General features: G+C 57.4%; 5 protein-coding genes across 5 annotated transcripts; all 5 read right to left on the minus strand.

Moving 5' to 3' along the window:
- Positions 1-3249: 3249 nt before the first annotated feature.
- Positions 3250-5514, minus strand: LDBPK_321980 (hypothetical protein, unknown function; the record flags this gene model as incomplete). Its single annotated transcript, XM_003863566.1, has 1 exon — positions 3250-5514. The coding sequence occupies one exon, from the start codon at positions 5512-5514 to the stop codon at positions 3250-3252; it is 2265 nt and encodes a 754-aa protein (XP_003863614.1).
- A 2784-nt stretch (positions 5515-8298) lies between these two features.
- LDBPK_322000 (hypothetical protein, conserved) lies at positions 8299-11970 on the minus strand (the record flags this gene model as incomplete). Its single annotated transcript, XM_003863567.1, has 1 exon — positions 8299-11970. One exon carries the CDS (start codon positions 11968-11970, stop codon positions 8299-8301), a length of 3672 nt encoding a protein of 1223 aa, XP_003863615.1.
- A 1652-nt stretch (positions 11971-13622) lies between these two features.
- LDBPK_322010 (hypothetical protein, conserved) lies at positions 13623-15440 on the minus strand (the record flags this gene model as incomplete). Its single annotated transcript, XM_003863568.1, has 1 exon — positions 13623-15440. The coding sequence occupies one exon, from the start codon at positions 15438-15440 to the stop codon at positions 13623-13625; it is 1818 nt and encodes a 605-aa protein (XP_003863616.1).
- A 1776-nt stretch (positions 15441-17216) lies between these two features.
- LDBPK_322020 (hypothetical protein, conserved) lies at positions 17217-18539 on the minus strand (the record flags this gene model as incomplete). Its single annotated transcript, XM_003863569.1, has 1 exon — positions 17217-18539. One exon carries the CDS (start codon positions 18537-18539, stop codon positions 17217-17219), a length of 1323 nt encoding a protein of 440 aa, XP_003863617.1.
- Positions 18540-21408: 2869 nt separating this feature from the next.
- Positions 21409-22815, minus strand: LDBPK_322030 (hypothetical protein, conserved; the record flags this gene model as incomplete). The annotated part of the gene is made up of 1 exon (XM_003863570.1): positions 21409-22815. One exon carries the CDS (start codon positions 22813-22815, stop codon positions 21409-21411), a length of 1407 nt encoding a protein of 468 aa, XP_003863618.1.
- Between the last annotated feature and the right edge of the window lie 1243 nt (positions 22816-24058).

Below are 24058 nucleotides of genomic sequence, written 5' to 3' on the forward strand. Positions count from 1 at the left end.
TGCTTCGATGGCGTCTCCGGGCTGGAAGTGCCGCAGACCGAGAGAGTGCTCGTGCGTCAGCCAGCGCAGCGTCGGTGGGTATAGCTGCCTCCTTGGCGGCAACGGTGGAAGGGGTGTGGCAGGGGCTTACGGAGCTGCCAACGATTACAAGGCAGGCAAAGAGGGAGGCAGGCAGGAAGCGAAAGGGTAGGCTGGAAAAGGAGCGGCGACACATACGCAACAGCACAAATCCGTTGAGGGTGAACATGTCTCCTTCAGCTATAGCGCCACCAAAGTGGTTAGCGCCACGGTGAACAGAATACTGGGGGCTAGAAAGGAGCAGTTGCACGTATGTGTTGTACAGCGAACGTGGCGTATTACTAGCAGTGGTGGATGGGTGAGAAGCGGGCAGCAAGCGCACGAGAGGCGTGCCACAAGCACGCTTGTCCCTCTCACTGCATCCTTCACTGACCCCGCCGACCTATTGGCTTTGTCGCCCATGACATTGCAAGACAGCCGCAGTTGGCTACCCTTTCAGACGCTATTCTCTGAAGTAACGCCACTGACGCTGTCGCTGTGTGGGAATCATGCCTATCGCGTTGTTGCTGTTGTTGGTTTCTTCGAATGTAGAGAAAATAAACGACGCCCTCGAAGAAGTAATGAAGAAGACACACGCACGCAGCGATGTATGTACGCAACATGCACGGCAAAACAAAAAAAAACGAGAAAAGAAGCAAAGAACATGAGAGAGCTAAAAGATGCTCACACAATTGCAGAAATACAAGCAGAGCATAAAGTCATCCCAAACCTTGTTGTTCGCTTATCTTCACGCAAGATGTTTTCTTTCCTTCCCATTGCAGAGGCGCTGTTTCGCTTTCTTGGGTCTGTGTTGGTTATTTTGAGACCGCTTCTCCCCTGTTCTCCGTCCCATTCAACACACACACACACAGGCCTGCTCTCACTCTCTCCCCCAAGGAGACACCCGTGAAACTGATAGGCGCCACGAGCCCCTAAAGACATCCGCACGGAAGCAGTCGCTCCGGTGAGTCGGCGCAGCGTCACCGCAGAGTGGCTGAGGCAGAAAGAGAAAACAAGAGTGCGTGAAAGACAACGACAGACACAAGAAGGGCAAAACGTTCTGTGCACCAAATAGAAAGGTGGTCGACAAACATGGCGCGACTTGCGAAAAGGAAGGAAGCAGCAGGAGGTGTGGGAGGGGCTAGAACAGAGAAAACAAGATACACACCATTTTGTGCATTATCGAGTTCGGTCACACTCGCAAGCAGAGCACGGCACTTTGAAAGGGCACACACACACACACACAAGAGAGAAGAACGGAAGAGTTCACAAGCATCACACATCAAGCAAACGTGATACGTGTTTTCCAGAATGAAAGCACAAAGAAATGCAACGAGACAGCTACAGAGAGTTCTAGCAGCGTAACACAGGGAGGAGAGGGAAGGGAGGGGTGGGGGGGGGGGGCAAAAGAGAAAGAAAAAGGAAACACACACACACCTCTGAATGCATACGCTTGCGTGTGTCTGTCTGTGTGTGTGACCGCCTGCCCGCATGCTTATGATGATGTGGATCTTGTGATTTCGATGGACAAAAAGAATTCCAAGGTCTGTCGTTGAGCAGCTGATGACGAAAAGTGGATGAAGGAAAGCAACAAACTGCGTCGGGGAGATCGAACGCAGTACAACGGAAATATAAAAACAGTAAGCGAAGATTTAATTCAAAAAAGACGGATGAGCAGACCGCATCTGCCCTATGCGCATTTTGGGTCGCCCCTCCATATACATATATATGAAAAAGAAACCACATCGGGCTCCTCTTCGTTAGAGGTGATAGAAAGCCTCGAGAACGCACCGAAACACACAGAGAGAGAGAGAGGGGGAGCATCACTACCAGAAAGACCAAAGAGCAGAACAGCGACAGCGATGATGGCGAAGAAAAATGGAAGAAAGGCAACAACACGAGGAAGCAAAGCAAAAAAAAAAATGGAGAACGCAAAGTCAATGCAGAGAGGCCGAAAAGGGACGACTCTGGAAAGTCCGAGTAAAGGCGCAAAAACGAGAGGAACGCGGGAGGAGCAAGAGGAGCGAAGGAGAAAGGCGCCCGCACGCAGCAGAAGAACAACAAAAAGGGAAGCGGATGTGGCCAAATCCACGAAAGAGGAGATACACCACAGAGAGGCACAAGCAAAAAAAAACACGTTCATGTGTGTGTGTGTGTGGACGGGTGTGTGTGGGAGGTAGGGAGGTCCACCTCTGTCTCCCTCTCTGTCCCAGATCAGCACCCGAGAACGAAAGACACTCACATACATACATACAACACTTTAGCTGCCCTTGTTCTGCTGAAGCCTTATTTGCTCTCGTCCTGTCAGCTTCTGTCTGTACGTGTGCGCCAAGTAAAAGACAGAAGAGAAGCGCTAGCGGGACACGACGCACGCAAAGAGATGTCGAACCTTAACATCAAAAACATAGAAATGAGCAAAACACGAGCAACCCAGAAAACACACACACACACAAAAGCCACAAACGAGAGTGTCGAAGTACGACACGCGCTGTTTTACCGCTGAGCTGATGTTCAAGTCTGTTGATATGAGCATCTGACTGTCTTTCACATGGCCACTGGCTTCGACGCAACAGCAGTTCGAACGCCACTGAGCCTGGCCTGTCACCGGCCCCACATCGCGCCGCGCCAGGCAGCCGTGGAGATGCTGTTACAGCCATGCGCCCACTCAGTCATCGGAGAACGGCCCCACTGCCCTCAAGCTCTGTCCGCCCACCCATCATGCCTCGCAGGCCGCCTCACAGCCGCTCCCACATCATGTCGGTCCCTACGTGCTGCACACACACACACACTCGCGGTGGCGCTCCGCCGCCCCACACCACTGGGCAGTGCGAGGGCCGGGGGTGCGGTACACGCTCGAGTCACGCGGACGCTCTGCCCATCACGTGGATGGCGCAAGCGTGTGCACGGTCGCAGGTCGGTCCGACGCAGCGCCATCCAGCCCCTCACCGCCGACATCAGCAGTGATGCATCGCTCGGGCCTTCCCCTACGTCGTAGGCACTAGGCCCTGTCACCACCAGAGGTGGCCCGGCATTTGGCAGGGCTAGGGGGCGGGGGGTGTACTGCACCCTCAGATACGGCGCACTGAAATGTCCCCCCCCCCTGTCAGCAGAGGCAGAAAGCGCTAGGAGGAAGCGAGCCAAATAAAAATTGAATACCCGCCAAAGCCGCCCTGGACTGAGTCCATCGCCGCATCACAGTTCGTTTCTCACGTCAAAGTCGCGGAAGGAGTTGCTCTTAGAAGAGCCGCGAAAGTTGCCGTTGCAGACGGATGCCAGCCGCGCCTCGCCTAGCCTACAGCCCTGCTCGACGTGGTCCCACAGGATCAGTTGAGCGGCAAAGAAGTACTTGACGTCGACAGCGCAGTACTGCACGAGTACGTCCGTGAGAGGGCGCTCCTCCCACCGGTCGAAGCTGCCGCCACAGCGCGGATTAAAGAGGTGACGACCGGCGTTCTTGATGCCCGTATCCTCGTCAGTGAAGAGTCCCAAGGCAAGAAAAACGCTTTTCATTCCCGGCAGATGTGGCGACGTCGGGAACAGCGCGAAGCAGGAGGAGATCTGCAAGTCGCACACGTTTTGCAGGCGCACGCAGTAGAGAAAAAAAAGTGCGTCGCAGTCGGCGCGGCAGTCGAACATCAACTTCATAATGTCACGCGACTCGAGCACACGCTGCAGGGGCGAGCCGGAACGCAGTGCCTCTGCACCAAGCATGACCACGTCAATAATGTATACCGTAGAGTAGGTGGCAAGAGTAATGATGCAGATGGACCCCATCCGGCCAAGCGAGCGTCCCTCAAGATCAAGGGCAATAGTAAGCGTGTCAGTATAGTGTGCCTCCTCCGCGTTGTTATTGTCGACGCTATACACGCGCTCTCGCCGCTGCTGCTCGCGTTGCATGCGCAGCATCTCCGACTCGAGCAGAATTTCGCGGCAAACGTGTTCGAGGTGGTCCATATGCTCAATGCACACCACGTCTTGCGGGACGCAGCCACGAAAGCGAATGTCGCGGCCGTCACCGTACTCTGGCCCAGTATTGTAGGCCAGCGACTTACCGGTGCTATACTCGTACTCGCCGCCTCCCATGCGCATCAGATCAAGGTGAGGCGGCGGCGCGATGATTTGCTGAGGGGCTGATGCGTGCGCTGCCAAAGAAACGAACGGCGCCGATGGGTACAGCCCGCGTGGCGGAGTCGGTGGACTGCGGCTGTCGCGCGCTACCGAATGGGGCCTGCTGCCACAGCCGTCCGCCATGCCAGCTGATAAGCCGCTCTGCTCTGCACCGCTAGAAGCGGCCGCCGATGTTCCGTTCGCACCGGTCACCCCATCTATTGAGCGATTTTCTACGCAAGTGCCGTAGCTGTATCCTTCGTCTGCGAGCCCCGAACCCTTCCATCTACTCAAGGCTCCCATACCAGCGGGAGAGCAGGTCGAGCTGCTGATGCGCCCATGACAGCGCGGCAGGCTGCTCGCAGCTTGCCAGTGCGCGTCCAAGGCATTGCCACTCGACTGGAAACCGACTTCAATGTGGTGTGGATGAGAGGTGCCGGGTGGGTGTTGGGCACTTCTCAGTGACACAGGGCTGTTACCTACATGTGGCTGCGGGAGAAGCCCGCTTTTCACAGCGCTACAGCCCTCGCAGTAGCGTAATGACGACATCGCCAGCGACGGGCGGTGCTCCACCGGCGCGTAGTCGCATGGGGAAGCGTACGTCTGCTGCGGTGTGGAAAAGAACGAGCTGATGGCGGCATTGTTGATGGTCTTCGGCTTCTCTGAGTGCAAGGGGCCAGCTTGTGTGTGCAGACCCGTAGGCGGCAGTGGCGGCCTCGAACCGTTCCCGGAGAAGGAAGCGACGGAGAAAGCCGACGGTGCGGCAGCTACGTCAGAAAGCGCCGATGCGTCTTTGGGCATAAAGGATGAAAGGCGAAGCGATGAAGCAAACTGCGAGGCGGACTCAAGCGCATCCACCGGCCCGCCCGCTGCCGCTGTCGCTGCTACTGCCGAGGTTGCTTCGGGAAAGTCTATTGGATATGGCGGCGCCAGTCTCCTCTTTGCCAACGTGGTGCTGAGTGGAGAAATCGGTGTCAACGCCAGGGCTGCTGAGTCACTGACTACCTTGACCCCGACGCAGAGGGCGCCGACCGCGGCAGTGGAGGCGAGAGAGAGGTCCTCGAGAAATTCGCAAGGCGTCGGCGGCGTCGGCATTCGCAGATCACACGAGACGCATTCATTGCTACCGCTGCTAATACTGCAACTGCCGCGCTTGACGATGGGGCTGGGCGCCCTAGCTTTCAGCGTTGACACTGCCGTGGCTGTCGTCGTTTGACCGTATGCATCGGTGCTGCTACTGCTGCTGCATAGGCTCACCGATGTGTGGGTGTTGACCTCGTCCATGCCTTTCGCGCCAACTTCTTCAACCGAGTAGGCAGACTTGCCCACCTCGATAGCCGGCGGCATCATGATTGCCTCTTTTCAGGAATTGCAGTCGTGGCGTCGCCTTAGAGAGCTGAATCTAGCGAAAAGACCATAGACGAAGGCGAAAAAAAAAATGAAACAGAAAAAATGCCGGACTGTGCCCTGTTGCTCGCCGTGACCGCTCTGCTTGACGGCCTGAAGCGCCTTTTTGCGTCCCTCCTCGCCTTCTGCGAAAGCTGTCCTGTTCACCTGTGTCGTCGTAAATCCAGTACGAGGACGAGGAGAAACACGGGGCGGATGCGTCTGCGGGATGAGCTGTCAAGGGTGCGCTGCGTGGGTTGTGCAAACAGTGTCTACTCTCCCTCCGCCGTCTTTCGAGAGCAATCAAATGTAAGAGCGCGCCAAATCACACGTGCGCGCAGGCGGGCACCACTCCTCCTGCTCTGCAAACAAGTGGCCTCGCTCGACAAAAGCGGGAGGCTTCACAAGCCCAAGGCCGTAAAACGAAAGCGTCAGGTAGAGGGCGGATGGGCATCCAAATAGAGCGGAAAGAAGCGAAGCGAAGGGGAAGGAGGGCGAGAAAGAAAGAGAGCCGGGTGGGAGCAAATCAAGAATAGAAGCGTCAAGAAGGGTACAGAGAAGCGAGAACGGCTCAAGGTGAAACACAAGAACAGCGGCAAAGCAAGAAAAACATCAAAGAGATCCTGGAAAGCAAACGGAAAGAGAGCGAGAAAAAAGGGGGGCAACACCGCATACACACACACACGTACTCACGCGCACATGGGCCAAAGAACAGACGAAAGAGTAGGGTGGGGGTGGGGGCGAAGGCGGAAAAGAAGCAAGAAAGCACAGCAGGTGGATCTGCTGCTCTGTAAGTACGCTCGCTTACCTATTTTTTTTTTCGCCGAAGAAGTTGTTGAGTGTGGGAAAGAAAAGCGTCAAGTCGAATGATATCGACAAAAAAGAAGGACAAAGAAAGGCGGCTGCCACCTTACAGGGCGGGAGACGGTGCCAAGGGCGACGAAGAGGCGACAACACCAGATACAAGGGAAAAGAGAAATAGAGATCTGCTATAATCAGCCCGACAACGTGTGCGTAAGCCTAGCAAAAGCAAACGGAAAAGAAAGATAGCGAGGGATGAGGGGGACAACGCGCCGAAAGAAAAAAGAAAAACAAGGCGGGAAGTAACAGGAGATCCGCGCACGCATGCACATACACGCAGAGAAAAACAAAAAGAAGGGGCACCGTGTCGCCCTCCCCACTAGACGTCACAACGATACAAAAGGCACCCTGGGGGGAGGGGGGGGAGGAATAAAAAAAGGGAAGAAAAAAAGGAAAAACAGCAAAGCAGAGGAGAGAAGAGGCACAGTGGAAGGGGAAAAGGTGTGACGAATACAAGAGGAAACAAGCAAGACAGAAAAGGGAAGATGCGAAAGAACGGAGGCGAGGAGGACGATGCAAGGAGGGCAGTCGCGCAGCAAAGCAAAACACCAAAGGCGTGACGACGAGGGGGCTCTTGCGGTCAAAGTGCGAGAAAAAGAAAAACGAAACGCGATCACGAGCAGCGCAGGAAGAACAAAGAGGGATGGGAGGGGATGGGAGGGGAGGGGAGGGGAGGGGAGGGGGTGTGGTGGGGCGGACTTCTCTGCAACCTGTCGAGACACCGGCAGTGGCACGAAGCGTTGAAAAGAGCGCAGGTGGAACGTATTTTTGAGGGGGTGAAGTGAGCGGAGTGAAGCACAAGAAAGAGGAGGAGAGAGACGGCGTTTCAGCAGAGCGAATACATATATGTATATGGATTGTATGAGTGAAGCTATGATGAACCGAAACAAAACGGCTAGTGTTCGAGTGCGTTGTTGCGTGCGAGGGAAGCAGAGATGAGGCGTTTTTGAATACGCGGGGCGGCAGTGGAACGCCACTACGGGTATCCTTTTCTCCCCCTTTTTTTTGGTAGCGCCGTCCCCACTCTCTTCCCTTGCCTCGCTCACCGTCACAGAAGAAGACACGCACTGAGTCAGACGGTTTGAAAGGTCGAAGAAAGAGAAGATATGTGAACGCCAGAAGACAAAAAAAGGGAGACAGAAGCAGCGCCCCCCCCCCCCGAAAAAAAACGCTGCTGATGATCGAAGAGGGTATCCCGAGGCAGAGACCAAAAGGATGTGTGTGTGTGTGTGTGTGAATATAAATAAGGCGTGGAGCGGGAAGAAAAGAAAGCAGCAAGGCGATGTCAGAGCACGCACCGAGAGAGGTAGAGGGAAGAGGAAGGACAAAAAAGAGATATGGTAAGGAAGAGCGTTGTCGCGCAGGCACGCAATGAGGAGAGAGGGACACATAAGGCGACAGACGACGCAGAAGCTCGCGGCAGCCGAGTTGCGGCACTCACACTCGGATCACATGAACGGCAGTATGGGGTGTGGAGTGATAGCCGGCAGGGAGGGGGAGAAGGCACGCCTCAAGTGCATTCGGAGGCATAGGTAAACGCCTCGGTCCGCCCCTCTACTCCTCGCTCGCACCGCTGCCAGACCTGTTATTAACGGAGGGAGTGTGGCCATCGCAGAATCCCTACACTTAGGCGGGAGCAAAGACTGCTGGCCCGTTCCCCCCCCCCAGCCTCCGTCAACACACCTGTACTGTTTCAAATCAGAGAGCCCTTCTAGTGGCATTTGTGCGGCTTTCGGTTTCCGGGTATCTGCGGACCTGACACACCAGCACCAAGACGCCCCGATCTCTTCCCTTTACCCCTTCGCAGCGTTGCAAAGTTAACCTCCTCGCAGCACAGGATCACCACCTTGACCACCCGCCTTCTGCGGGCACTGCCAGTCCGCGCGCTTACTCAGATCGTGAGCAGGGTTGCAGCGTGACGGTGAACTCGATTTTGTCTCGCACCTGCGCAGCCACGTCACGGCCTGTGCGCACAGCGTTTCCATTGACCCGCAAAACACGCCAACCCACGACATCGGCAAAAACACCGGCACGATTCGATATGCAAAGCAGGTGTTGCCCCTGCTGCTGCTGCTGCTGCGCTAGTGCGCGAGCAAAGGGAGACTCGAGCAGATCCCCTTCGGCTTCATCACTGCCATCAGCCACTACTGCTGGTCTAGCCACCTTCATCTGCACACGCAGGATTCGCGCGGCGCCGTCGAGAACCAAACCGAGCGGAATGCGCTCAGAGTCTCGCTGGACTACCACGTCACGCAGCTGCGACTCCCCAATGCACTCGTCCTCCGTTGCATCCGCCGGGGCGGCCTCCTTGGCGGACGTGGGCGAAGGCGCCCCGGACCGTGCGCGCTGCAGCTCGCGGTACTGCTGCTGTGACTTGACTACATTGATAAAGAGACCCTTCTGGTGCGTGTCGTTCATGGTTCGCTCCATCCTGTCCAGCGCGCGCACAGCACCGCTGGCCCACCGCGGCGCACCCTCCATCTGTGCCGGTAGTCGAGGGAACTCCTCGTGCAGCTGCATCGCCCACATGTGTGCCCATCCGTAATTGTTGCGGCGGTGCACCTCCAGCTGTGGGGAGCGTCTGGCGTTTTCAAGAAGCCGGCCTCGGAAAGAGGGCTTCGTCGGTGTCGTCACTGACGCAGAAGGGTCGTCGCTGATTGCATGAGAGTCGATTGCATCATGCGGGACCGACTCTAGCAAGATGCTCCGGTACTCGCGCAGAATGCCGCTCAAGACGTGCAGGCGCTTCACAAGGTACCCGTGAACACGAGAAAAAGTGCACGTGATGTCGCCGACATGCACTTTCGGGTATTCCCGTGTCCCATCACTAGGCGCCACTTCGCCGCCACAGTTCTCCTCGGCATCACCGCGAGTGCCGAGGCGGGGTGCGGAATCGATGTAGCGAAACAGCTGCGGGTATTGGTCAAACAGAAAAACCATCTCCTGCACCTGAGCCAAAGGCATCCACAGCAGCGTTGGCTGCTTGCGGTGCGCCTGAACCACAGACAGCGTCGACGTGACGTGGCGCTGGCGCAGATTCGAGTCTTGGAGGAGCTTCATCTTGTCCTGAAGCTCTCCGCTGAAGTGGTGGAGCCGGTTTGTCGCGCGCAGGTGCTGCAGCTGGCGTGCCGTGTCGTGTTGCAGCTGGAACAGCATCTCCTTCGTGTACTCCACCGCTGTGGCGCCAGTGAGAAAATGGGCGACGGAGGGGCACGGCATCCAACTCACGACACCGTCGGAGGCCAGTGCGGCGTCGAGTGCTGTCCGCTCGGCCTCGGTGCCACGGTCACAGGACACTCCGGCGTGGTGTCCCGTTTCTCCCGACCAGTGGTAGAGGTAGTAGGCAAAGAAGAAGGCGCCATCCATGGCGATGGCCGATGTGGTGCCGCAGACCTGCCACTCTTCCCTGCAACACTTTCGCGGCGGCGGAGCACCGTGAAGGGCGTCCGACGAGTGCGGCACCGATGGCGCCACCGGAGACTCCCCGAAACGAACGCCAAAAGGCGCCGCTAGCTCACGCAGCCATGCCAGTACACCGAGGCACGCAGCATACACTCGGCGGCACTCCTCCTCGGCAGTCTGGTCCGTGTAGGTGGCGTCCGTGTAGTGCGCGAAAAGATATTGCATGCGAGGAACAGCAAAGAACGTTCGGGAGACAGCGTTCACGAGCGCCACCGCCAGAGGTGAGGCGCTGCCGCTGTCGCGGGTGTTGGCGTTGATGGCAGGAGACAAGGAGCCTCGCTGCGACAACGATGGTCGGTTTGGTGGGCTCCAAGATCCGTTGTCCGCCCGTGACAGTGGCTTCTTAGCGCCCCGAGAGCACACATCTGTGATGGCGCAGTAGAGCAGCTCCGTTGCGGCGACACGCAGGCCGCCGCACAATCGGTACACACGAGCCCAAGATGCGTCAGCCTCGGCAGTCTCATGTGGATTCACTTTCATTGTGGCATCGCCAGATGCACCGCGGCGGCGAAGACGCTGTATATGACGCGACTCGATCCACTTCGCAATCGGGGTGGCCGGGGTGGGAGGCGCACGTGGTTCTATACCGAGATGAAGTGCAGCTAAGAGGGTCGCCTCCAGTTGCAGGTCCAGGCCAACGCGAAGAAGGCGACTGTGAAAAGGCACAAACCACGAGAGATCCGGCGACACAGGGAACGCTGTTGGGCTCGCCAAAGGCAGTGCGACTGTTTCAGAGGCACTGCGGGCGACAAAGACAGGAAGAGCGGCCCTGCACTCCGTCAAGAGGGAGTTGTAGCTGCACAGGAGAGCGGTGATTTGCTGGGGCGTCTGGTTCCAGTAAGGCGTAGAAGAGGACGCGGATGCAGCGGTGCCAGCAGCGGCCTTCCACCATGTTGCCAAGCTGACATTCAGCGCCGTATGCACGGTGCGATGTTGCAGCTGGCTTACCTCCGCGGGTGAGAGGACTCGCTTCGGCTTGATCTCCCCCCACAACATCTCCAAGCCCTTTGCCAGCTGCACTCTCTCGTCTCCCGTGAGATACAGCGACGCGGTCGCATCACCTTCCAGCTGTGCGCCCGCCCCTTTTGGATTTGCGCTCGGGGCCGCCTCTCTGCAAGCCGCATTCACTGTTGACCTGTCCATTGCAATCATAAGCCGCAGAATGGTAACGTAGTAGACAAGTACCATGCTTTGCAGCGCCGGCACACACCCCGCCAACGACGACGCAGGGCCCCCTACACGCATCCGCATCTGCAGCTTCTTTGCCTGCCCTGCGAAAAGCGAGAGAGAGGAAGTGCTGTAGAAGTGCTCCAGTTGCAACTCAGGAGTCGCCCGCGTCCTCGCCGCCGTCGAAGACCATCGAGAGCACAGGATACTCACCTGGAGACACAGGTGCTGCAGCTGATCCGACACGCCCTCGGCGCGGAAGCCGTCTACACTCGCTGTCGCTGCTCCGTCTCCAGGCGACGGCTTGCCGGCGTCGTACGCGCACTCCTCCGCAGACTTCATCAACGAGAACACGGCCAGCAAAAGCAGGTCGAGTCGCGCACCGATCGCATGCGACACAGGGAATGATGGCTGTGACACAAGAGCCAGCTCTTCAGCAAGCCTGCGCAGGAGTTTGGTAAGAAGGCGGCTGTACGCACCGACCCTCTCGCAGCGCCACACCGCCGCCGCCTGCGGTGTCTCCTGGTCACCTTCGTTCTGCCCACGCACGCTGCGCTTAGTCTGTCCAGGTGGAGCAGTCTTGGATTCCTGCGCCAGAGCCGCGACGATTCTGCGAAAGGCCAGCAAACTCGCCTCGAGCGCCGAGGCCATGATTGCCAGAGCATGAAGGGTGGCCACGGTATCACCTGGCAGCGTCTCCTCTGCCGAAAACCGAACCGGCGCAAGAGACGGGTCCTTGATGTAATGCCCCAGTCGTGAATCAGATAGCAGCGCCGTTAGCACCTCCGCAGCTTCATGCGAGGAAGGCGCCAGCGGCTGCACCCTCCCAGACAGGGACTTCACAGAGATATGAGCACGCACAAGATCGTGCGCAAGGTCTGTGAAGCGCGACGGCGCGAGTGTGAGCAGCGCTGAGGCCAGCCTGTTCATTGCAGAAGTTTTAAGCTTCTCGTTATGGCTGTCCCCGGCAGTGTTTGTGGCGGACGCCGAGGCAGCACTATGGTTTCGCAGATCGGAAGGCGAGGCATGCCGGCTGCCGTGGTCGCGTTGATGCGAGGTGGTGGTGGTGGTCACAGGATTTTGGCGTCGCTGCGGGCAGCGAAGAGACTGCTCCACTGAAGTGGCCGTACGACGCCTCCCCGTAGCGGTTTCTGCACCAGCAAACACGTTGGCCAGGTGCCACACCTTGGCAGCATCATACTGCAAAGTACGTTCCACCCACCGCGCCGACGACGATACTGATCGACGGGCAGCCGCTGTGTCAGAGCCGTCTGCCCGCGCTGCGTCCTTCTGTGAGGTCGGGCTTGCTTGAGTTTTTCCGGCTGCAGCTGTCGTACGCTTCACGTAACCTTGGCGGCCGCATGTGCTCGACTTCCTCTTCCTAGCTCCTTCCGCTGAGATGGCGACAGTGGTGGCGCTGCGCGCCGTGCCTTGCAGTGCTGCTTGCAGCGCACCGCCGTGGGCCGTGCAGCCGCGTGCAAGTACATGCATTTCCTTTTTGCGAGAGAGATGCAATAAGGTCGGCGTTTCGACAGTGGCCCATGCGAGCCGACGCGTAGACGAAGGAAGAAAGCATCCAGCAAATGAAAGGCAAAAGAGGGTAACGAAGCCGAGAAGATCGCCACAAGGAGATGTAGTGCATAGAAACGGGAGCACACACACACGCACACACGCATACGTGCACGTTGAAAGGAACGCGCGCCTGCTTGTGAGCGCATTCGGCAACGGCACCGTCACCGCTGCGGGTGCTGCACACCCATCCGGTACGCATGCGGAAAGAGGGCCCGAGAGCCAGTGAATGATGGTGTCGGAGGGGCAGGAGAGAGAGAGAAGTAACATGTGCCCCTATCCCCCTCCCCGAAAGTCGCCGTTGTCTTGCGGCTGCGGTTCGCATGTTCGGTATCTTCCGCTCCGGCCACAACGAGGCCATCATACGTGCGCCTCAACTAAATCTGGAAGCGTTTTTCGTGCAGCGCTGCCAGGGTGAGAAGTCGCAGCATTCGCCAACGCATACGGCGACAGCGATACGCAGCGATGGACAGAGGCAGACACACAGAAAGTGGGGAAGGCGGCAGCGCCACGGGACACGCACATCAGCGGTCCCGCCGGTAAATAAAGAGACAGACAAAAGCGGGGCCGCAGAGCTGCACAACGAAAATAAGGCAGTGGGTGTCTTGAAGAGTCGAGTCACAGAGTGTATCTATCTCTCACTTGTATCTATCGCTCGCTAAAGTCGCGAGAAAGTAGAGCACACGGGGGTCCGTGCGCACAGGGCGGAGGTGTGCGTGTGCGGGCGGGTACGGAATAGGACGACGTTAATAAGGGGCAGAGAGACAGAGAGAGTAGCGCGCACAAACGGGCAGTTACGGGTAGCACCAGTCATTCGTGGCAGCGGTGACGACAAGACTGGATGAATACCACGGAGAGAGGCGCACGGCTGACCTGCCGCGAGCCTGGTGAAGGCACAGAGCAAACAAGGAGGGCTTATCATCCTCATTCTTCCGCGACCCGTCGTGATAACGCTTCTTGTTCGACTCCTCCGTGTGTTCGGCCCTCACGGGAGCGTAGACGAAGCAGTCTCCCTACCTGATGCGCCGTCGCTGCAGTTTGTCAAGTGCCTGCCGTCGCAGCAGCGCTAGGGCAGATTCGGTGCGCACCTCCGCGTAGTGTCCCCTCACCCGAGCCATCGGCGAAGCCGACGAGCACACGCTGTTGTCTTCTTCATCGATCTGCATGCCAGCAAGGAGCGCGGCGCCGCTCCGCTTCGCCTCTTGCTCGCGCCGAATCTCCTCCTGTGCAGAGCCGCTGCTCCCACGACACTGAGAGAAGTTGATCTGTCGATTCCGCCCATACCACAGTCCGTGATCGGTGACTGGGGCCGGCTCTGCCGTCGGCGACGCCGCAGACAAAGACGGAGGTCCCAACTGATCCTTCAAGCGATCTAGTAGCTGCGGTGACGGCACTGTGTACAAATTCTGGAGTCGAGTCTGGAGAGGAACAGCACCGATCGCCTGCGTGCTGGATGCATAGTAGTCCACCCACGTGGTGGTTCGCGCGTCGGCTGCGGCATGTGCTGGGTCGGGCTTCAAAGAACCAACGTGGTCGGCGGAGGCGCCGGTGTCCTCAGCACCCTCTTCCGCATGCGCGGTGTTTGCGCTTGATTCGGCTGCCGGCGTGCATGCTGGCGAGTGTGGTGACGAAGTAGCCATCGTGCCCTTTGATGTGAGTGGCACACTGCGGAATGGAAACTGCTCTAGCACCACATCTTGGCAGCCAAGAACCTGCTGCTCCGCAGGTTTGCAGAGCGCACTCGTGGAGGGGGCAGCGCCGTGGCTCTCCACATCAGCAGCTAAAGCGCGATGCATTGGATTTTGCCCCGGCGCTGTGAGACCCCCTGCATGTTTGCTTGACGCACAGCTGGCACCGCAGCGGTCGTTCTCGATGCATTGTTGGCTTGTTTCCTGCCCCTCGTCGAGCACAATGGAGACGCGCCCCGTTTGACCTCCTGCACTGATTTCGGGATTCGTGACGCTGCTGCCCAAAACAAGTCGAGAGATGAGGAGAGAGAGAGCACTGCCTTCGTCTGCGATAGGTCCGTTGGTGCTTTCAGTCAATCTGCTCCCTCGTGCCCATTCCACCTCGCAGGCGGTAAGAGGCCACAAAACCTCCTCGCTGCAGATGACGCCGTGTGGCGGTGGCACACACAATCCAACGACAGCACATGAAAGCGATGAGCCGGCTCCAGCACCACTGGTGACGGGGAACGTATCGGTGGTGGTCACCGTCGTGACCGTGGCTGCGGTGGCGGCCTTGAGTGCATCTGCCTGTGCGCTCTCGAGCTCCGAAGCTACGCCCCGTTGCGTTGAGATGAAGTGATTTGGTGGCGGGCAGTCTTCCATAGCAGATAGCACGAAAGGCGATGCAATGAGGGGCGAGACAGTCGGGTCTGGCGTCAAAAGCGGCGTCTTTCCTGGCGACAGCTCCAGATTACCCTTTCTTACTGAATCGCCATTCATTCGTGTCACCGACCAGGCCACAAAGACACGACTGGCAGGAGCTGATGCCTCGGCGGCGGAATCCACAGCGGACACGGAACTTAAAGGCACCCATACTGCTCCAACCGTGCGATGTGGACCGCCAATGAGAAGGGGGTCCGACGAGCTCGCCTCAACATGCTCGCTACCGCCTGTGCGATCGACCGCCACAAGCGAGATCGAAACTAGCTCGAAGCTTGGTGCATTACGCACTTCGAACGTAGACGGTGCAGCGGTGCAGTGAATTATCGCATCGCGCCGGGTGCAGTGAAAGATGAGCTTGTGTCGACGCTCGTCCCCGGTGTCGGTAAGCACTTCGGCTGGGACAACGCTCACCACCTCCAGGTTGTACTGATAGTCGTGCATGATGGCGACTGCGTGAAAAGGGAGGGGGTAGAGCGCGACGGGAAGAATCGAGACGGAAGTGATCTGGTCCTCCGTGGTTCAGCCTCGGTGCGTTTTGGATCTTCGCGTCCGTGCTTTACCCTCCGACGCGCTCTGCTTCTGCAGTGCGAAGGTGCCTCCGTGCGAGGCCACGCACGGAAAGCAAAGAGCCGGAATCCGTAAGGTGTGCGATGGACGGTGATGATGGTAGCGACAGCGCTGCCAGAGTATCTATAGATGGCTGTGAGAGCTTCGCACGTACGCGGGCGATGTGGAGGCGACAACACCGCACTGCAAGGAATGCTGCTTTTGAGAGAGGTAGAGAGAATGAAGGATAAGAAGGAGAGGTGGTTCGCTCAATGGCGAGGTTCAACATGCACCGCAGAGAGCTCATCGAGCAGAGAAGTACACGCTCGAGACGCGTGTGCGTAGCCGCCACATCAGGGCGAGAAAAAAAACAAAGAGTCGGGGAGAGAGAAGCACCTGCACAGGATTCGAAGCGCCGTGTTTGGGCAACGTGCCACCTGCCTCCGCCCATATGCTTGTGAGAGTACTGCTGCAGAGAGCATTACTGGTGAGAGCCGCGGTGTCTCCCTCCCTCACTACGCACCGCAGTTCAGCATCTCCCCCCACACACACACGCACACCTGATCTCTGGGATGCCTTTCGTGTTCGTTGTTTTCCTTTTATTTTGGCTCCCGTGGTTGCTTCTTGTGTTTTCCAACGAGCAATCGCGGAGGTGAAGGGAATCGCGGAGAAAGAGAGGAGACGCCCTCTATCGCCACGGCTGGAGAGGTGAAGGGGGAGAGGGTGGAGGTAAGAGGGGGCGATGTAAGAAGAAGCGTACATGGGCAAGCAAACAAGAAACCACCCGGCCTCCTCGGTCTCCCCGAGACAAAGACAGACAGAGAATGACGTGAAACCGTGAGAGAGTGAGAGAGTAATATGGAAAAGAGCAAGCAAACAGGCACACGAGAGCCGAACCTGTCCCAGAAAGGGGTCACACAATTTACATGAAGAGTGAAAACATCCGGTGAAATAAAAGGAGGAGTCCGGGCACACTATCCCCCCCCCACCTCGCACATAGGGGATGGGTGAATGGAGAGACGCAACCAGTACAGTATACATACATGCCACACCGACACGCAGACAGCGGAGGTGGGGAGTGGGGGAGGGGGGCAGTGGGCTGATCGGGGCAGCAATGCGGCAAAGCCAACAGCAAACAGAAAACCGAAAGAAAGAGCGCTGGCGAGAATAGACCTCAAGAGAAGGGGGAAAGGAGGAGAGGGGCAGAGGGGGTGGACGTTGCGGCCGCGTCACACGCGCATTCCAATCGGTCACTTCATGGGACATGTGGGAAAAATAATAATACGAAGAGAGCAAGGACACACAAGAGAAACACCCTTACAGAGCACCCCTTACTGTGTCTCGGTCAGGTCGCCACCGCTCCTCATTCCTTCTCTCCCTCCTCCGAACAGGCCCCCGCTTACTCCCACCTTTTTTTTGGGGGGGTTCTACAACTGTTTTTCCATGCTGAGGAGACTAGGCGAAAGGGTCACCGATAAACACTTCTGTATGGGCGTAGACAACACGCGGCTACGACGACGGCGTCGGCTTGAACTTGGGGGTACACTGGAAAGGGGCAACGGCGGCAACATCTTTCGGCTCTCACTTGTTCTCTTCGCCCGCGCAGCTGACGGGTAAGTGCTCCTCCATCTCCTCATAGGCGTAGAGCACGCGCAAACTGACTTCATTCGGCTACGGTGCTACCTCCATCTCTGTGGACGGCACCGACTCTTCGTGAGTGCGCTGGTCCAACACGTCCACCGCCGACGGCGATGTGTCCACTTCCGATTCCTCGCGCTTCGTCTCCGGCTCAGGCACCTCTGTGCTGCCAAGCTCCGGCTCGAACACCATCGTTGAGGCTGTGTTAACGGGCGGCATGTCGTCCACTGGCGGTGGCAGTGCATTGTGCGAGTCGTCGCCGCCGTTCGTACGGCCTTCCGCCTCCTCCGTCTCTCCTTCCGCGCTGCCCGCAATCTCGCCCCGATCTTCCTCGAAGCCGAGTTCGCTGATCATGCCGGCGACATCAAAGGCAGGTATCCAGGAGAAGCGCGACCTGGTCGCCGCTGTCCGCCTCGGCGCCTCCTGCATCTGGGCAACGCAGAGCGCACGCAAGCACGGCTGCGAGGAGTTGAAATGAAGAGCCAGTGCAGGGACATGGTAAAACACAATGCCAAAGTCTTCGCGGCAGCACTGCAAGATAAGCGGGAAGAGCATGTTCCGCTCCTCCTCTTCCAGCTCGTAGCGTCCCAGGACCTCGCGGTGGTTCAGCGCAAAGAGCTGGACATCATACATGTCCTGCAGATACTGATACGCAGACCTCCACGAAGCCTCCTCCTCCTCCATCAGCGCCGCACGCACCTTTTCTTCCTCCTCCTCAAAAGGCAAATCCTTTGCCTGCTCGATCGCGTAGGTCGTCTGCCCATAGCGCGCGATCACGACGTTGCGGTAATAGTCGGCCGGCACCGCGCGGAAGAAGCGCTGCTTGATGGCAGTAAAGTCCTCGTCCTCCTCGTATTGCAGTCGCTGCCGAGACAAGCTTTCACTCCTGGCTGCATCGTTTATGACGTTGAGGAAGAACCACGCACGGCCGCACGCTTCCTCGATGTGCTCGCGGAGGCGGCGCTCGACGCCGTAGTGCCACTGGCGCAGCTCCCGCTCCTCTCGGCACAGCTCCGCGAAGGCAGCGTGTGGAAAACCGTGAACTGGGCGTGTGATGGGCAGGTCAACCTTCCGCGGTGGTGCCGCCTGGAACCAGACGGCCGTCTGCTTCTTGTAGAGTGCCACCTCGAAGAGGTTTCGGTGAGCCAGTGCACCCCTCCCAAGTGCCTTTTTGTCGGAGATCATCACCGCCGCAACGTGAAGCACATCCTGGAATGCCATCTGGCACTTCTCCTCCAGCGCCTTGCGGTCGCCTACCTCGCGCCGTTGCAAATCAAGCAGCAACTCCGTATAAGTCGGCACGTGCGCGACAAGCTCCGCGTAGCGCTCCGCGAAGCTCTGGCTGACAAGCGCCATCGCTGAGAGTTTGTATGTCGCTTCTTAATGTTTAGGTAAAACACACACACACACACGAAAAAAAAGAGACAAAGTACGCGCGTGCACGAGTCGAATGCAAGACAGCCCTCTACCCTACGAGGTTGCCCAGTGAGCACGACTGCTGATAAAAATGGGGAGCAAGTGTGCGAGTACCCGGTAAGATGTCGTCAGACCGGCAGAGAGAACGGAGGGTATGAGAGGAGAAGAGAGGGGAAGAGAAGTAAAGAGGGATGCGTACCGACTCCAGAGATGCGACAGCGATGTCGTGCACGAGGGTGCGTCGATGCAGCTGCCTAACTCTCAGCGTGTGCAGGCGAGTGAAGTGGCTATGGAATGTAAAAGCTCAGAAGACATGAGGGAGGCAGAGAAGGAGAGGGGGTAGAGGTCATTTCGAGAGACCGAGAGGCTGTGCACCGCGGAGATGCGACAGACAGAAAGCCAGGCCTATCCGTGAAGCGAGTAATAGATGGTCAACTGTGAAAACTTTAGCACTCCTGCCCGCTGGTCTTTCTGCATTCAAGACATGGGAAACAAAAAGAGCGGCAAAGCAGACGCATGCTGCTTAGGTGCGGCCAGAAATGATCGGCGCCCTTCGTTTTCGTTTTCTGCTTGATGTGGACGACACGTTCTCCTTTACGAGCGCCTTCCACCTCACGCCTAGGGACATCAGCATATTTGTATATCTATTTATATATATATATATATACATGCATGTGAATATTTCCTGCCATCGCTAATGCGCGACCAGATAGAGAAGAGCCAGAGGAGAACAAGGTAGTTTGTGGGCCTGCGTGGGGCTTTATCCTCATTTTCTAACCTGTTATGGACGATGCCACAAACGTGTTGGACATCACCAGGTAGGAGAAACCGGCTTGTGTAGTCCGCTCTTACAGAGTTGCTGCTTATCGTTTCGATGCCTTCCACGAAAGTATCGGGCCCACCCTTCCTCATCCATCATGTCTCCCACCCAGTGGCGGGCACGATGGTGGGCTGGTCGGTGTGGGATCGACTCGAACTCGCAGAGAAGTTAGTACACGAAAAAAAAAAACAAGCACCTTCCCCAACATCAGAAGGGATGTGAGGAAAGAGGTCCACCACGCCCCACATGCAGATATGGCCTGCAGGTCACGACCGTGAGACTGCCCCCATCGAAAACGAAAAGAACGAAACACAAATAGCAGGGACCCTCCTTCCCCCCACCCAGTACAAGAGGGCCAAATACCTTTTTTCAATGAGAAGGAAAAAGACAGAAGAGAAGGAGCACCGTCAAATTTCAGGATTTAAGTGTGCAAAAAAAAAATCAGAATAGAAATAAAGAATCGAAAAAAAAAAAGAATCGAAAAGGAGGAGAGCAAGGGCGTATACGTACTGCCTCACCCGAACCGCGAGAGCACACAAAAAAAAAATCGACGCTCCGGTCACCACGCACCGTCCAAACACCACTGCACGTTGTTGATTTGTGTTTTTTTTGCTTTTCGCTAAGTCCTGCTGCGCGCTGTTGTCGTTACGCTGGACCGGAGCTGATCTCGCGCATCCGCTTGCATGAGAGAAGGGCACAAGAAGTAAGAGATTTGTCGTCATGCCCTCCTTCTTTGGTACACCTATGCCGCCGCATTTGTGCGTTCCGAGAGCGATCAGCGAGGCCTCAGCCTCACACGGAATGGCACGAAGAAACACACACACACACACACGAGCGACGTGGAGGTTGTGCTAAACGATAAAGGCACGGCAATGACGTGTAACCGTAACCGAAGCAGCACGAAAGAAAACAACAACGAAAATGTTCATAGTACAACAAGAGCAGCTCGGTACCAGAACTTCATTCTAGCACAAAGTTGGGCAGAACAACGAAAACGGCAAGTTCGCCCCGACCCACCCACTCAAACCCACATAAAAACACACACACCACTTTTCCTTTCTTGTTTCACTTGTTGTTTTGCTTTTCGTTCCGCTGCACCGTCTCCCGTGGTATGACGTGGCCGCCATCGAACCTCATTTGTTTGACTTCAAACCCGCCCAGCCCTCTTTGTGCACCAGCGGATAGCCTCCTCCTAAGGTAGGCCGTAAGCAAGCTCACGCTAAGGCAGCTGTGGCAGAAACGTTCCGCCCGCGTCGGAACATCACAACGCACAGGAGAAGGAGGGGGAGTAAGGCCAATGTGCCCAGTCGCTGTCAGCGAGCATGGGCCATACTCCACACTAGCCCAGGCCTGCCAAAGTTCCTCAGCGCGTGCTGTCAACCATCGCTTTCGCCAGGCAGCCGTGGAGATGCTGTTACAGCCATGCGCCCACTCAGTCATCGGAGAACGGCCCCACTGCCCTCAAGCTCTGTCCGCCCACCCATCCTGCCTCGCAGGCCGCCTCACAGCCGCTCCCACATCATGTCGGTCCCTACGTGCTGCACACACACACACACTCGCGGTGGCGCTCCGCCGCCCCACACCACTGGGCAGTGCGAGGGCCGGGGGTGCGGTACACGCTCGAGTCACGCGGACGCTCTGCCCATCACGTGGATGGCGCAAGCGTGTGCACGGTCGCAGGTCGGTCCGACGCAGCGCCATCCAGCCCCTCACCGCCGACATCAGCAGTGATGCATCGCTCGGGCCTTCCCCTACGTCGTAGGCACTCGACCCTGTCACCACCAGAGGTGGCCCGGCATTTGGCAGGGCTAGGGGGCGGGGGTGTACTGCACCCTCAGATACGGCGCACTGAAATGTCCCCCCCCCCCTGTCAGCAGAGGAGGAGAGAAACAACAATAAAACGGACTGCATTGTCAAAGGCATTATTGCCGAGTCCGGGTGTATGCTCCTCGTCTGCCTAGGAACTCACGCATAGCCATACTTTCCGATCTATGCCGCGCAGCCCTTCGCTGCGCTCCGCATGGAGGGCGGTAAAATGAGCTCTGACATGCGGAAGTTGTGGTGGTCCAGGAGCGGTAGGTGCACGTCCCAGTCAGCAGCCAGCAGCATCTGGCCGAACTCCTCCCCACGCAGATGCCACAGTTCTTGCTCACCGTGGCACGTGCGCACAAAGCGGCGCAGCTCCTCCTCTGTATCTGCATGCTGCAACACAGCCGTGTACATGATGAGGTACGCCGCAATGAGGTGTTTGGCGGTGCATTTCTGATGCACCAACAGCACCAGACGCCGGCCGTGGAACTTCTTCTCCATGTCGAGATCCTCCTGTGAGCGGCGCCGCCAGCTGGCTTTCCGGAACAAGCGGGGCAGCGGCGGGAACTCGTAGCGCTGCCAACACTCCCTCAGCGTCAGAGGCAGCGGGGATGGCTTCCACATAGCGAGCATGAACATGTGGTCACTGTTCACGTACAGCACATCCTCCTCCAGCGTGTCGGACCGGATCAGCAGTTTGTTCACCGGCGGGCTAACACACACGAGGTGGGTGGCCACATCCATGGCAATACCAACCTTCTTCAGTGCCTGCATCGGCAACATGCGCACGCCAAGCAAATTCGATATCTCCTGTGGCGTCAGGATGCGGCGCTTTTCCAGGATAAAGGCGCGAAGCAGCAGCTTCATTGTGTCGAAGTTCAGCAAGCGAAACGTGATAGGCATCATGGACATGGAGGACAAGAACATGTTCGTCACACAGCAGGCGGCGACCGTGATGAGCTGCACCGTGAAACTCGCAATGTAGGTGCAGTACAGGATACCGAGCGCTGTCGCCACCGTGTAGGATACCATGCCGAAAGAGTTGAACTTCTTCGTCAGCTCGGCAAGGTTATTGTTGATGGCGTAGTGCTGGAGTGCCGAAGCGCGCGTCACAAAGTACATGAGAGCCGAGGACTGCTTTACGGTCGACGTGATGATGGCGGCAGCGAGGAGGTGGTTCGGCAACACAGAAGGAATGAGCATGTCCGATATAACCGTCAAGTTGTTTATGAAGACGCTCACGACGAACCAGAACTTGGGCCGGCTCTCGTAGGAGACGACTTTGTTCGCCATGTAGGCCGCGAACAGGGCGGGAACGAGATCCTTCAGCATCCACAGCTGCGGCGAGGAACCGAGGAAGAAGCCGCTGAGCAGCGACTGATATCCGATCGAAGAGGCGAAGTTGGACACAAAGGAGCTTGTCAGGGACAGGTAGAAAAACCGCTGAAACCCTGCGGCGGTCGTGTCCGGAAAGCCTTTCGGCATGCCGAAAAGCCGAATTCGATTTGATACCGTTTCGCGGTGCTGCACCGACGGGGCGCACACCGTGTCCGTGCCCGGGATGGCGCACCATCGGTAATCTGTCATGCCCTGCGAGAAGCTCACCATCGCGGCATCTCCGGTTCCCTTCACATTTAGAGCATGCGCGCCGGACGCGGTGCCGGTGCGACTCGAGAAAGATGGTGGAACTGGTAAACCTGTTGCCACGGACGAGGTCACCTTCGACTCCGCCACGCGGACGCTGCTCTCGGTGCTGATGCCGTTAGCCACACTACCGGCGCATTGCGCCTCCGGGAGAGTAGCCGTCATGCGCGTTTGTGCGCACGTCGTCCACGCCGCTGAAGGGCTCCGACCAGAAGACACGGACCATTGCCTCAGCAGCGACGAGTTTGTGCCTACGCTCAGTACTGTCTCCACTCGCCCATGGCGTAAGTTTGCACCAGCAAGTCGCCGACGAGGGGCGGCTGCACGGATGCAAACGACGCGAAGTCGTTCCATGCTCACCCGTGTCTCGACTGAGTCTGAGGCCGCGTGACTAGTTTTCTCTTGTTATTGCTTTGCTATGTTGTGCCTCTCGATGCCTCACCCCCTTCTGATACTTCTTGAGAGAGCAGATGTGAGGGTCGGTAAGGGAAAGATACGAACAAAAAGGGAAGAAGAAAAAACGAGGGAATGAAAAGTAACGGAGGAAGGGACGTATACGGACACGGAGGGCAAAGACCGGAAACAGGGCAGAAAAGACGTCGCTGCGTGGTGACCCGAAGCGAGCAAGCGGCGGCGGTAAGAGGAACGCACACATAAGTAGACATACAGCAAGGCACCAGAGGACAGCATGCCGATCCGAGAAAGAAGAGGCAATAGGGATAGAGGTGGACAGAGGCAGAGACACATGTGTTCAGTGGTAAGGCTGATGCGAGGCACGCAGGGTCGCCAAAGCCGCACACAAGAGCCACAGCCAAAAAAAAAAACGGAAACTTTCAGTGACCTGCACCAGGCTTTCTGTCGCAGGGGCATGAGAGCGTGCAACTTAAGATGTGAGCGTATACTATGCTTGTGTTACGATTGGGGGTATGTTCATAGCAGAATCATTCACCAGCGCGGGCCAAGCCTACAGGGAAACGTAGAAAAAACTTCGTTCTTCTTCTCAGCAACTTCCACACTCTCTGCCATAAAGCAACCGCTGAACTCTGTCCCAACACAACTGTATCTGGCCCCACATCGCGCCGCGCCAGGCAGCCGTGGAGATGCTGTTACAGCCATGCGCCCACTCAGTCATCGGAGAACGGCCCCACTGCCCTCAAGCTCTGTCCGCCCACCCATCCTGCCTCGC

The sequence above is a fragment of the Leishmania donovani genome, chromosome 32 (genome assembly GCF_000227135.1).
Source record: "Leishmania donovani BPK282A1 complete genome, chromosome 32".
NCBI classification, from domain to species: domain Eukaryota; phylum Euglenozoa; class Kinetoplastea; order Trypanosomatida; family Trypanosomatidae; genus Leishmania; species Leishmania donovani.